The 12,935-nt window shown below is 48.4% G+C and overlaps 1 protein-coding gene across 1 annotated transcript in view; it reads left to right on the top strand.

The window, feature by feature from the left end:
- The first annotated feature begins 4,672 nt into the window (after positions 1 to 4,672).
- The window catches only part of CHRNB3 (cholinergic receptor nicotinic beta 3 subunit), a 34,713-nt gene continuing 26,450 nt past the window's right edge, over positions 4,673 to 12,935 (top strand). Inside the window, exon 1 of the mRNA XM_070364229.1 lies at positions 4,673 to 4,847. Coding sequence (XP_070220330.1) covers positions 4,796 to 4,847 — 52 coding nt within the window. The 5' untranslated portion in view covers positions 4,673 to 4,795. The remainder of the gene's footprint in view (positions 4,848 to 12,935) is intronic.

Here is a 12,935-nt window from a genome sequence, read left to right as displayed (position 1 = left end):
CCTGGAGAATCCCATGGACAGAGGAGCCTGGTAAGCTACAGTCCATGGGGTCACAAAGAGTAAGACATGACTGAGTGACTTCACTTTCTTTCTTTCTTTACAGGATTCTGGCCCAGTTCTACCCATGTGACCCAGGACAATGACTCCTGCTCCCTGGGCCTCAGTATCTGGCCTGTAAAATGGTGTTGGCATGGAGGACTTAACTGTCGAGAGTAAACATTTCATAGCAGAAAGACAGCTTTCTCAGACTTAATTTTTGGATCTAAACTCCTTCCTCTTGGACTCTGGGTCTCCTGACTCTCCCCCGCTCCCCAGCCCCCGCAACCCCAGATGAACATATGTAACTTTCTTAAAATGCATTTCCCTAAACAAAGACAGTATCCCAGACAGTCTGGACGCCATTCTCACAGCAACCTGCAGACTCAGTACTATGTAACTGTACTGTCATTCTTTGCAAGGAAGGCAACTCATTAACTGAACGCCTCAATGGAATTTAGTTTTTCGAACTCCGTAAGATATTTATAGAATAGGCTCTTGAATAAGAAAGACGTGTAATAGAGAACAAACATGAAATATACACGATAGCCCACTCTCAAGACTCTGATGTAAAGAGATAACAGTTTTATTCACATAGGGATAAAAGGTTGCAGAACAGAGATCAAAGTTTCTTCTGTTTTCAAAGTTGATACCAAAACATTCTCCTTTATAATGGTGTCAAATAGCAGTTCAACTAGTAGTAGCAGTTCAACTGAAGGATAAAGTTGTATACAAACTAGATAACAACTCTGTGTGTGTGTGAGCAAGCATGCAGGAGCGTGTACACTGGAGAGAAATAGACCAACATCTTAACGGTGATTAGATTAGGAAGATGGATTGTGAATCTTACTTTCAGTGTACTGTTAGGATTGTACTACTTTTACAGTTTAAAAAATACTAATCATAACTCTTTTTTTTTTTTTTTCTTCTTTGTGGCTGCACTGGGTGTTCGCCGCTGGGAGAACTTTCTCTAATTTCTGCGAGCAGGGGCTACTCTTCATGGCGGGGCGCGGGCTTCTCCCTGCGGTGCTTCTCTTGTTCTGGAGCACGGGCTCTAGGTGCACAGACTTCCGTAGTTACAGCACGCAGGCTCAGTAGTTGTGGCACATGGGTTTCATTGTTCAAGGCATTGTTCGAGGCATGATGGTCTTCCTGGACCAGAGATGGAGTCCACGTCCCCTGCATTGGCAGGCAGATTCTTATCCACTACACCACCAGGGAAGTCCACTAATCGTAACTTTTTAGACCTTCAAGTGAAAGCACAGCTGTTTCCCGTCACCTTCTGCTCTGTCGTTTGGCTCTCACAACGTCTCTCCGGGAAGTGATCTGGCCAGCGTTCCCCAGTCACTGGAAGGAGCAGACTCAGTCCTCACAGGGAGCATGTTTGGTCAGTGACGGATGAGCAGCAGTTTTCCTTGGCTCTCAGGATGCAAATGTGTCCCCTTGATGATGGAGACCTTCTGATTGTTCTGCTCTGTGGACCCACCCCCCCCATCCCAGTCGATGTTTATTGTTGGTTATAGGACACATGGGGCTTCCCTGATGGCTCAGCTGGTAAAGAATCCACCTGCAATGCAGGAGACCCAGCTTCGATCCCTGGGTCAAGAAGATCCCCTGGAGAAGGGATGGGCTACCCACTCCAGTATTGCAGCCTCATGGAGAATTCCATGGCCAGAGGAGCCTGGCGGGCTACAGTCCACGGGGTGGCACAAAGTTCCAATGTAGCTGAGGAGTGTGATTGAGCAGGAGGAGGGCTGTCTGCTGGGACAGACCCCCGAGAAACAGCTGGTCAAAGGGGTGTGTGTGTCTGCGTGCACGTGTTTTTTGAGCTTCCCTGGTGGCTCACTCAGTAAAGAATCCACCTCCTGGTGCGGGACACATGGGTTCCATCAGTGGGTCGGGAAGATCCCCTGCAGAAGGAAATGGCAACACACTCCAGTATTCTTGCCTGGAGAATTCCATGGACAGAGGAGCCTGGTGGGCTACAGTCCATGCGATCATAGGAGTTGGACCCTACTTAGCAAAGAACAGGTGAGGGAAAGAGCACACGCTGGCTCAGTGCAGGATGATTTTTTGAGACATGAATTGATACAAATTTGTGTTCTCTGTAGTTTTCTTTCCCCTACATTTCCCAAGAAAGGAGCTAGGGCTGATATGTTTATAGAGACTGAAAGCAGAAGCCATTAAAGACAACCTCTCTTCCTGTTTGACATCAGCTTTTACCACAAGTGTAAACTCACTGAAGGGCTTATTTGATGTTTTTAGAGCAGGATGGAGATGAGGTGAGTGTCTTCGAAAGGGAGATGGGCCAGAAATCCCCAGAGACTGGCCGGCCCCTCCAGCAGCAGAGACCGGCCCCTCCAGCAGCAGAGACCAGCGACTAGGGGACCCTGTCACCCAGACTTCCTGGCCAGGAAAGGGCAACAGAGCCGCCTCTTCCACTGGGACCCCGTGGCTGCCCGCCGACCCTCCGCTGCCGTCAAGATGGGCCAGAGGCGACAGCCTGCTTGTGACTGGGGGCTGCAAACGCGGCTTTTGCTGCCCTGAGCTCCTGAAATGACAGAGATGGTATTTCCTGCCTGCTCAGTGGAATGGCAAGCTCCATTTTCTTTGATTTATTGAAAATGAAGAACAGCGACACTTCCTGCACCCCTGGGTTAGTGGCTAATTGATTCCTGAGACCGTTGTAAACTCACAGCGGGCCTGGAATGTGGTTCAGATGGATGGGAGATCAGTGTCTAATTGTTTCCTTCCTCTTCCTTCTAAACCGCTCACGTGCAGTGGGCTCTGGGGATGCTGGGGAGAGAGGGTAAGAGGACCCAGCCCGGCCCAAGGAGCCTGTGGTCTGGGGAATGGAGACTGTGGGGGGCGGGTTTCTGGAGGAGTGGAGAGGAGAGGGAGCTGGAGGAGGGGACGTGGTCCTGCCTTTCCTGGCAGGTCTGTCTGGACTCCGTGCTGGTACCCTGCTGAGCATCACCGGGTGTTTGGAAGTCACCGATGCTCTCAGAGGAGCCTTAATGAGGTAGAGGGAAATTTTCGATTGGATTAAATCAGTGTGGCCCCGGGTGGGTTGGCAGTGCCCGGAGGGTGCTACTCCAGTACTGGGGCCCCATCGAGGGACTCTGCTCCTACCAGGCCCTCTTCTCCTTCCAGCCCTCACTTACTCTTGCCTGATCAGCAGATTTGCATTCCTGGAGGACCCTCTGTGTGTGGACAGCGCTGAGCTAGGTGAGAATCAGACCAACTGTGACCAAGGTGAATCCAAAGACGAGGTGGTGATTTCAGCCTCCAGGTCCTGGGAGCGATACAGAAAAAGACAGTACTCCAACTGTCCTTTCTCTTGTGGATTATCCGCAGGCCCTGGGGGCTCCAGGGAACCCCAGAGGATGCTCTGATCATGAAGCATGCCAGAGCCCCTAGACCAGGGCAATGAAGGGCATGGTCATTCGTTTTAAAAACTGAGACGTGGAACTTCCCTGGTGGTTCAGGAGTTAAGAATCTGCCTTGCAATGCAGGGGACACAGGTTTGATCCCTGGTCTGGGAAGATCCCACATGCTTCGAGGGAACTAAGTCCGTGAGCCACAGCGACAGCCCGCACACCCTAGAGCCTGTGCTCTGCAACAAGAGAAGCCCCACAAGGAGAAGTCGTGCAACACAACTGCAGAGTAGCCCTGGCTCGCTGCAGCTAGAGAAAGCCCGGGTGCAGCGGTGAGGATCCAGTGCAGCCAAATATCAATAAATAAATAGAATTAAATTTTTAAAAACTGAGGGGCAATTGACATATAACACTGTGTCAGTTTCAGGGTCACCACATAAAGATTGGGCATTTGTATACCTCGTGAAATGACAACCACCATGTCCAGTGAACACCCATAAGTACACACGGTTACAAAAAGTTTTTTTTTCTCTCATGATGAGAGCTTTTAAGATCTACTCTCTTAGCAACTTTCAAATATGCAGTACAGTATTATTAACTATGGCCTTCCCTGGTGGCTCAGCGGTAAAGAATTGTCTGTGATGCAAGAGATGCAGGAGATGCGGGTTCGGTCCCTGGGTCAGGAGGATCCCCTGGGGGAAGGCATGGCAACCCACTCCAGTAATTCTTGCCTGGGAAATCCCATGGACAGAGGAGCCTGGCAGGCTGCAATCCATAGGGTCGCTAAGAGTCAGACACGACTGAGTGACTGAATACAGCAGCATTATTAACCATCGTCTCCACGTACAAACATCCCCAGGGTTTGTTTCATAACTGGGATCTGTAGCTTTTGACTCTTATTCACTGTTCTTAAGCTGCACGTCCAAAATGAACGACGATGGAGAACACTGTAGGAGAAACTTGCACTGGCTTCCGTGTTGCGTGTCTTCATTCACGGTTTCTCCCTTTTACACAGATCTCCAAGCATGAGCAAAACAGCACAGAGCTCTCGCTGTTGTCCGGCTTCACCCTTCACCCCCTCCACTGCCCCGCATCTCCTGGCAGGAGAGTGAATTAATAAGTCAGGAGTTAGGACCCAGAGATAGTTCTCAGACCTACAGGATCTGACAGCTGACTGGGAATCAATGAGGTGTGCTTTCAGAGACCTCGGACTGACACCAGCCGGGTTCAGCCTGGTTTCCCCTCTCCAGGTATCTGCGTCCTCTGGGCTCCACTCTGGACTTTGAAGCTCTGCGTTTTCTCTTCAAAAACCCCCTTTTCTGATGGAAATATCCTGTTGTTAAAGAGGAGGAAGGCATTATCTCTGTCCAGCCGACATCATAATGCTTGCAGACTTTATCCTGGTGTTCAGCGTCCTTGGTATCACCCACTCAGGTAAGCTCAAGCTGAAGCAAATGAAAACTTGATCGTTGCCCCTGCTGATAATGTCAGGATTAAAAAATGTGATGTGTAGGTATTTTTAGGTTACTCTTTAAGATAACCTTTAAAAATGTAGCTCCGATGAGTAATTCCATGAAGTCTGTATATTGCTAAAGAAAGCATATGAATTCCATAATGTTTATACTTTTGCCATTGACTGTGTTATTCCTTTGGAATCACTATGAGCTTGGTAGGAAGATATGAAAGCAGGGGAATGTTATCAAGCGCACTGAATGGTACTCAGAAAATTGTTAAAATATTTGGCATAGGGATTATGTCAACATTTTAGTATCATATTTATTAACAATCACTCTAGCTGTGCATAGATGCTTATTGTCCAAACTATTGTGCAGATATAAAAATACTTTCATAAATTTGTGCATGTAGGTATATTTAGTATGTTTTTACATCACAGTTAAGCAAATGTCCGTGAAGCTGTGTGAGTTTTCTGTGACTATCATCCACCAGAAAATAAAGGCATTTAAAGAATGAGGACAAATAAAGGAGACAGAGGGCAGGAAAGGAAAGTGGGAGAAAATAACTGGGAAGTTTAGGGAACAGTGGGCACCGTCACCTGCCAGCTTTCTGGGTGTGGGAATCATTTCACGTTTTCTGCAACTTAAGAACAGAAAGCCCTTCCCCTGACACCAGACTCCATACAGAGCCAGGGGACAGACGGTGAGGAAACAGTGTGGTTCCTGTAGCGATTTGTCTTTATTTGTCGCTAGTGTTTTGGCCACATAGGAGTATTGTCATTTTCAGACGGAGAACCAGAGGCACTGAGATCGACTTGCCCAAGTCCTGAAATAACTCTTGGATTTAAAATCCTGTGACTCACACACACACGTGAACATTATTATATCTTCAAAAACGTAGCCTGTGCTCAAACCTGGGGCTCAGAAACACACAGAGTCATTTCTAAGTGCAGAGAGCATTGAATCCAGTTTGAAATATCACTGAATATGATTTCTTCCAAGTCTTTTTTTTATTGAAGTGTAGTTGATTTACAGTGCTGTGTCAGTCTCTGCTGTACAGCAAAGGCACTTGGTTATACAAATATATACATTTTTAAAAGTGGTTTTTTTTTTCCTTTTTTTTTAATCCCAAGAGACTGGATATAGTTCCCTGTGCCGTACAGTGGGACCTCGTTGTTGCAAACATTCTAAATAGTTTGCATCTACTGATCCTAAACTTGCAGTGCACCTTGCCAATCATAAAAATAATAATAAACTTCTGTGTGTTTTAGCATGTAATTAATCATAAACATAATCAGCTTCTATGCAATTCATGTCTGATGTTTCTCTGCTAATTACTAGAGCATCCTATTTCCTATGCTGGAATTGAGTCTCAGCATTCTTTCAGCAGAGAAGCCATCTCCTGGGTCAGCAGTGCTGGTTAGCATAAACCCTCAGGCTCACCCTCAGCAGGTTCACCCACGCCTGCTTCTCTGCACGCAGTGACAGCTGCATAAGCCGGTTGGAATCGGACGAGAGCCTGGCCCCCGGCTTTCGTACGTGTGCTGCGGGAGTCTGGAAATGTGTGCCTAGCTGTATGCACCTGTCACAGATCTGTAACAAGTCCATGTAGTCGCCTGTGATAACTCTGGAGTTTGTGAGCATTTCTAGATCCACTGGAGAGTCTCTTTCTATTTATAGATCTGTGCCACCTTTCCTTAAGTTCTTTAACTTCTCTGCTCATCGTAAAGAAAACAGTTTCCCTTTCTCACACGAAGCTACCTTTTTCAAACGACAAGGCACAAGCCCTCATTTCTGTTTTTCTGGTCCTGGTGGAAGGATTGCTGTCTATGGCCACACTTTTGTCCACTCCAGAAATAGGACAATATCTTATTCCTCTTCCCATCATTCTTAACACAAGATGTGTGTTATTCATTAAAAAAATATTTATTGAAGGTCTACCACATCCCAGGAATTGTTCCAGTGTCGGGGATGCATGGAGGAATAAAATAGTTGTTCTGAGAAGCTCTCATGATAGCAAAAAGCCATCAAATATTTATTATTTGAGTCCATCCTGAGAGCTAGCTATACATGTTGGCAGAAGAGACTATTTGTGGGAAGATTTTTTGGGGGATGAGGTAGTGATAATGAATGAAAGGCAAAATCAAAATACACCAAAAGGTGTCAAACAAAGTATATACCTCTCTCAACAATACTTGCTGAGATTTGAAATTCTTCAATAATCTGTTTTCTCTCCTAGCTGAGAATAAACAGGGGTGGCATTTTCAGTAAAATCATAAATAATCATGGGAAGTTTCACCTATTAAGTTTGAAGTAGGGGTCATTTATATTATATGTTACAGGAGTACAACATGGTGACTCTCAATTTTTAAATTATTGTATTTGTTTGTTTACTTTTGGCCGTTGGATCTTCACTGCTGGGCTTTTCTCTAGTTGCAGCGAGCAGGGCCTCCTCCTCGGCATGATGCTCGGGCTTCTCACTGCGGTGGCTTCTCACTGCGGTGGCTTCTCTTGTTGAGGTTCTCAGGCTCTAGCGCACAACTCAGTGGTTGTGGCGCACGGGCTTAGAGGCATGTGGGATCTTCCTGGATCAGGGCTCGAAACCATCTCTCCTACCTTGGCAGGTGGAGTCTTTACCCTGAGCCTCCAGGGAAGCCCTGATTCACAGTTTTAAAAGGTGATACTCCCTTTATGTTGCTGTTCAGTTACAAAGTCATGTCTGACTCTTTGTGACCCCGTGGACTGTAGCCCTGTCCATGGGATTCTCCAGGCAGGAATACTGGAGTGTGTTGCCATTTCCTTCTCCAGGGGGATCTTCCCAATCCAGGGATAAAAATCCACATCTCTTGCATAGGCAGGTGGCTTCTTTACCACTGAGCCACCAGGAAAGCCACACTTCCTCCATAGTTACTCTAAAGTATTGGCTATATTCTCTGTGCTGTATACATGTCCTCGTAGCTTATTTTATACCTAATAGCTTGTTCATCTTTATCCCCTGCCTTGTATTACCCTCCCCTGTCCGCACTGGTAACCACTGGTTTGTTCTTTTTACCTGTGAGTCTGCTTCTTTTCAGTTATATTCATTACTTTGTCGTCTTTTTATCATCTATTAGGTTTTATCAGTTATTCATATTTCAGTGTGAGAGAGTTTGTCAAAATTTTGATAAAAGTGATTATTGATGTGGGGTGAGGAGGGCACAGAGTCTGAGCCTCCAAAGAAAGGAGAGCAAACAGTCCTGAGGAATAAAGAGAGCAGAGCCTCAAGTCGTAGGTTCCAAAGAAAAATTGGTCTCAAGCTGGTTCTGGGAAGCCGATCCAAATGTGTCTCAATTCCACCCTCTGGTGTGGAGAGAGCCCGAAGCTCATCACAGCCAGCGCCTGGTCCCGGGGTAGCTCTAGTTACGGTTACCTGGATCCCTTCTCCGCTGCAGCCAGGGGTGAAGAGCTGTTCTCCAGTCAAGGCTGCAGCTTACACGCCGGCCCTCTTTGTATTTTGGGGAACAGCAAATATGGGCAATAAGGGGTCCCATTTGTGGCTGTTTCATGGATGTCAAGACCCTGAAGGCACAGAGTATGTGGGTGGCCAGACCTTCCCCGTCATCTACGGCCCTGTTTTCACGGCCTGGAATCAGGAACTGTCTCTGAGTCCGAGTTCAGGGCCTCTCCATGTGGATAAATATTAATTAGGTTCTTCTTTCTATTGAGTGATGAGTTTGGCAAGAGACTCGGTGGCCTGAGCCGAGGGCAGTGAGCCCTCCTGCAGCACGGCCCCCGCCCAGTTTCAAGCGGAGGATGTTGCTAGGATCAGGCAGGGCGTTGCAGCCCTGTCCGTCTGTCCGTCCTCCACATCGCTCTCAGGTGTGCTCTGGTTCTTCCTTTTTTTTTTTTGCCCTCTTCCTGCGGGGCTGCTTATCTGGTCCCGGGGGAAAGATTTTGACAAAGAAAACGGGGGCAAACAGTCAAGTAGAAACAGGAGTTCCCTGGCGGTGCAGTGGTTAAGACTGTGCTTTCACAGCTGAGGCCAAGCCTTCAGTCCCTGGTCAGAGAACTAAAATCCCACAAGCCACATGGCAGGCAAAAAAAAAAAAAAAGACTAAGAAAAAGAGAAGAAAGGAGAGAAAGAAGTTCCAGGGGGAAGCAAAATTCCTTTTTTCACCAAAAGAGATGGTGAAAAGCGTTTCTAACAGGCAGCGCACACTCTTTGAAGATGTATGTGTGCATTAGACGGCGTGTATGTGTGTGTTGTATGTGTATGTTGGGGAGGCTACAGGGAAACGTGGGGAAGTCTGAAGCAGGATGGCTCTGTTCTGTGACTGTAAAGCGCTGGGCATCCCCTTCCTCAGAGAGTGACCTCAGAGCAGCACCCATTCAAGAAGCCCACCCCTGCCCCTCAAAACCCACAGCAAAGCAGCCTGCTGGATGCCTCCTGCTGCAGAGGAGGCTGGGGGCAGGCTACAGAACACTCTCAGCAGGCTCGAGTGTCTCCCCAAGACCACACAAACACCACCCGGGACACCATGCTCCCCAAAGATACACAACTTGAAACAACAGTTTGGAAAATACAGCGATAGCCCCACAGCAACAAAAATAGCAGCAACATTGAGTGTGTATTCATAGATGTGAACTGCTGGAGCAGATTTTATGTGGCTGGGAGACACGCTGGGGGGAACAGTCTTTGCCTCCTCAATCCTCGAAGAACTTCATGAGCTGGTGGAAAGGATGACAAGTTGGGAGTCAGAAGACCACAGCGCCCCCGTTCTGCGGGTGACCCCTCCCAGCTCTCCCAGGTCTTCACCTGTGAAGTGAGGGGCTTACGTGTCTTGAAAGTCCTTTCCAGCTCCACTGTCTTCATGTCGTTATCATTCCTCTTTCTCTCCTCTTTAATTAATGCTGAAAGGCTCTCCCATCCCTCCCCGCAGGGAGCTGACTTTGGGAAACGAAACCCCCACAGCAGAGCGGGGAGGAGGCTCACTCATCTTCCAAGAGCAGTTTTCTGACTTGTCAGTGAATCACTGAGATGTGTCTTAGAAGCGTGGTCTTATCTCATGAGTTTGAAATATAAGTCCATTTACAAAACTTTGCTTTACATACAACCTCTGAGGAATCTGTTTCTTTCTTTTTTTAATTTGCTTTTTAAGTTTTATGGAAGTATAGTTGATGTACAGCGTTGTGCTGATTTCTGCTGTATGACAAAGTGGTTCAATTATACGCGCATTGATACTTTTTCATATTCTTCTCCATTATGGTTTATCATAGGCTAGTGAATATAGGTCCCTGTGCTACACAGTGGGACCGTGTTGTTAAGTTAGTTGATTAGTTAATTTGGCTGCATTGGGTCTTAGGTGGGGCCCAGGGGACCCTCTTTGCTGCACGTGGGATTTCTCCCTGGGCCGTGTGAGGTCGCCTAGCTGTGGCACGCGGGCTTCTCTCGGTTGTGGTGCTTGGGCTCCAGAGCACGAGGGCTCAGTAGCTGCTGTGTGAAGCTTTGGTTACCCTGCAGCGTGTGGAATCTTAACTTCCGTGACCAGGGATCAAACCCACGTCCCCTGCGTTGGAAGGCAGACTCTTGACCAGTGGGCCGCCAGGGAGGTCCCTGTGCATCTTATACATCACAGTTGGAATCTGCTAATCCCACCCTCCCGGTCCTTCCCTCCCGACCCCCCACCTTGGCAACCACCAAGCTCTTCTCTATGTCTGTGAGTCTGTCTCTGTTTCATAAATAAGTCCGTTTGTGTTGTATATTAGAAGGAATCCATTTATTTCTTGAGACCACTTGTCCTGGAAATCCAGAGAACATCTGCGGTTCTCCATCTTCTGGAGCCACGAGCTGGTCCTGTGCCCCCAACCCCTCAAGAAAATTATAGCCTTCCATGCATTTATTCATTCGTTTGCTCATTCCCTAGAATCCGCTCATGTTTATTGAGGCCCTAGCCTTGAAGAATCAACATGGAAGTCCTTGCCCTTCCTCATAACATCCTATTTTACAAGAACAAACCAGGCTTGTCCTCTACATCTGCTTCAATAACATCAGTGACTTCAGTTTCTATTTGGGGAAGATACTGGGCAGAAAGCAGCCAACCTTTGGCCTTTGTCTTCTCTTTATTGGTAAGGTCTGTTTTGGTCAAGACCCTTTTGTACTAGTCAGCTCAGGCCACCATAACAAAATACCACAGACTGGGTGCTTGAAAGAAATTTCTTTTCTCACCGTCCTGGAGACTAGAAATCCATGAGCAAGGTGCCAGCAAGCTTGGTGAGAGCTCCCTCCTGACTTGTAAACAGCTGCCTCTGGCTGTGTCTCCACATGAACTCCCCTCTGTGCGAGCCGGAGGAGAGTCCAGGGGTCTCCCCCTCTTCTTATGAGGACCCCAGCCCTGTCAGACTAGGGCCCCACCCCTATAACCGGATTTAACCTTAATTACCTCTTTTTAGGTCCTGTCTCCAAATGCTGGCTTCCCTGGTGGCTCAGCGGTAAAGAATCCACCTGCCAGTGCAGGAACTGCAGGAGATGTGGGCTCAATCCCTAGGTTGGGACGGTCCCATGGAGGAGGGCATGGCAACCCCCTCCAGTATTCTTGCCTGGAGAATCCCATGGACAGAGGAGCCTGGCGGGCTATAGCCAGTAGGTTCAAAATGAGTCAGACATGACTGAAGCAACTTGGCACGCACACATGTCTCCAAATGCAGTCATGCTGGGGTCCGGGCTTTAACATATGGATTTTACAGGACAAACATCCAGCCTGTAAGAGCCAGGACAGAGCTACACCTTTTCCTCCTCAACTCAGATGGCAGCTCGGCTTCTGACGTGGATCACAGGGTCAGAACCCACACAGTCCTGAGAGCACGTCTGCTCGCTTCCCTCTGGAAGCTGGTGAAGAGCAGGGTCCAGCCGTCCTCTCAGAGCGGGTGGGCTTGGGGGCTGCAGGGGCTGGGGAAGGTCAGGTCACAGTCTTAGGGGACCCTTCCCAGCACGCAGCTCCCACTGCCTGCAAACTGACGATAAGGTTATCCTGCCAGGAAGGAAGTTCCGCGGCCCAGTCTCTGCCCTTCTTAGGATGCTTCTCACACGTCCCAAACCACGATGGCGTCAGGCCGTTCCAGCTAAGAAGCCCATACGGTACGCGTGAGTGGTGTGTGGTGTATGTGTGCGGTGGGTGTTGTGTGTGATGGATGTGGTGTGTGTGTGTTGTGTGTAGTGATCGTGGTGGGTATGTGTGGTACGTGGTGCCTGGTGTGTGAGTTGTGTGTGTGGTGTGCATGTGGTGTGTGTTGTTTGTGGTGGGTATGTGTGTGGTATGTGGTGCTTGGTGTTTGTGGTATGTGTGGTGTGTGTATTGTGCGTGGTGGGTATGTGTGTGGTGTGTGTGTGCTGGGTACGATCTCTGTGTGTTGTGTGTATGGTGTGTGTTGTGTGTGTGTGTGCGTGGTATGTATATGATGTGTATGTGGTATGTGTGGTGTGTGTGGTGGGTATGATGTGAATGTGGTGTGTGTGGTGTGTGTATAGTATATATGTGTTGTGTGGTGTGTGTATGGTCCGTGTGTGGCGTGTGTGGTGTGTGTGGTGTCTGTAGGTATATTGTGTGGTGTGTGTTGTGGGTTTGATATGTGCTGTATATGTGGTATGTGTGGTGTGTGTATGGTCTGTGTGTGGTGTGTGTGGTGTGTATGGTGTGTGGTGTGAGTACAGTGTGTGTATGGTGTGTGTAGTGGATATGATGTGTGTGTGGTGTGTGTGTGGTGTGTGTGGTGTGCCTGAGGTCCTGGGGATGAGGGGCGAGGCCCGGGTGGGAGTGGGTAGGCACTCTGAAAGGCCCGGGAGGCCATGGTAAGAACTGGGCTGTTTTTTCCCAAGTCTGATGGGAAACCACGGGGAGGATTTGAGCAGGAAGCTGACATAATCCTCCCCAGCTTTTAAGCAATGATCCATCTGCTGGGTGGAAAACGGACGGTGAAGAGGTGAGCGCAGCAATTAGCGGGCAGCGCACGGATCCATGGGGGAGGTGATGGGGTCTGAGGTCAGGGCGGTACCCGCAGAGGAGCTGGGAGCCATCAGAGCTGCCTGGTATTT

This window comes from Bos mutus, chromosome 27 (genome assembly GCF_027580195.1).
Source record: "Bos mutus isolate GX-2022 chromosome 27, NWIPB_WYAK_1.1, whole genome shotgun sequence".
NCBI lineage: Eukaryota > Metazoa > Chordata > Mammalia > Artiodactyla > Bovidae > Bos > Bos mutus.
This window is presented reverse-complemented; position numbering and strand designations above follow the sequence as displayed.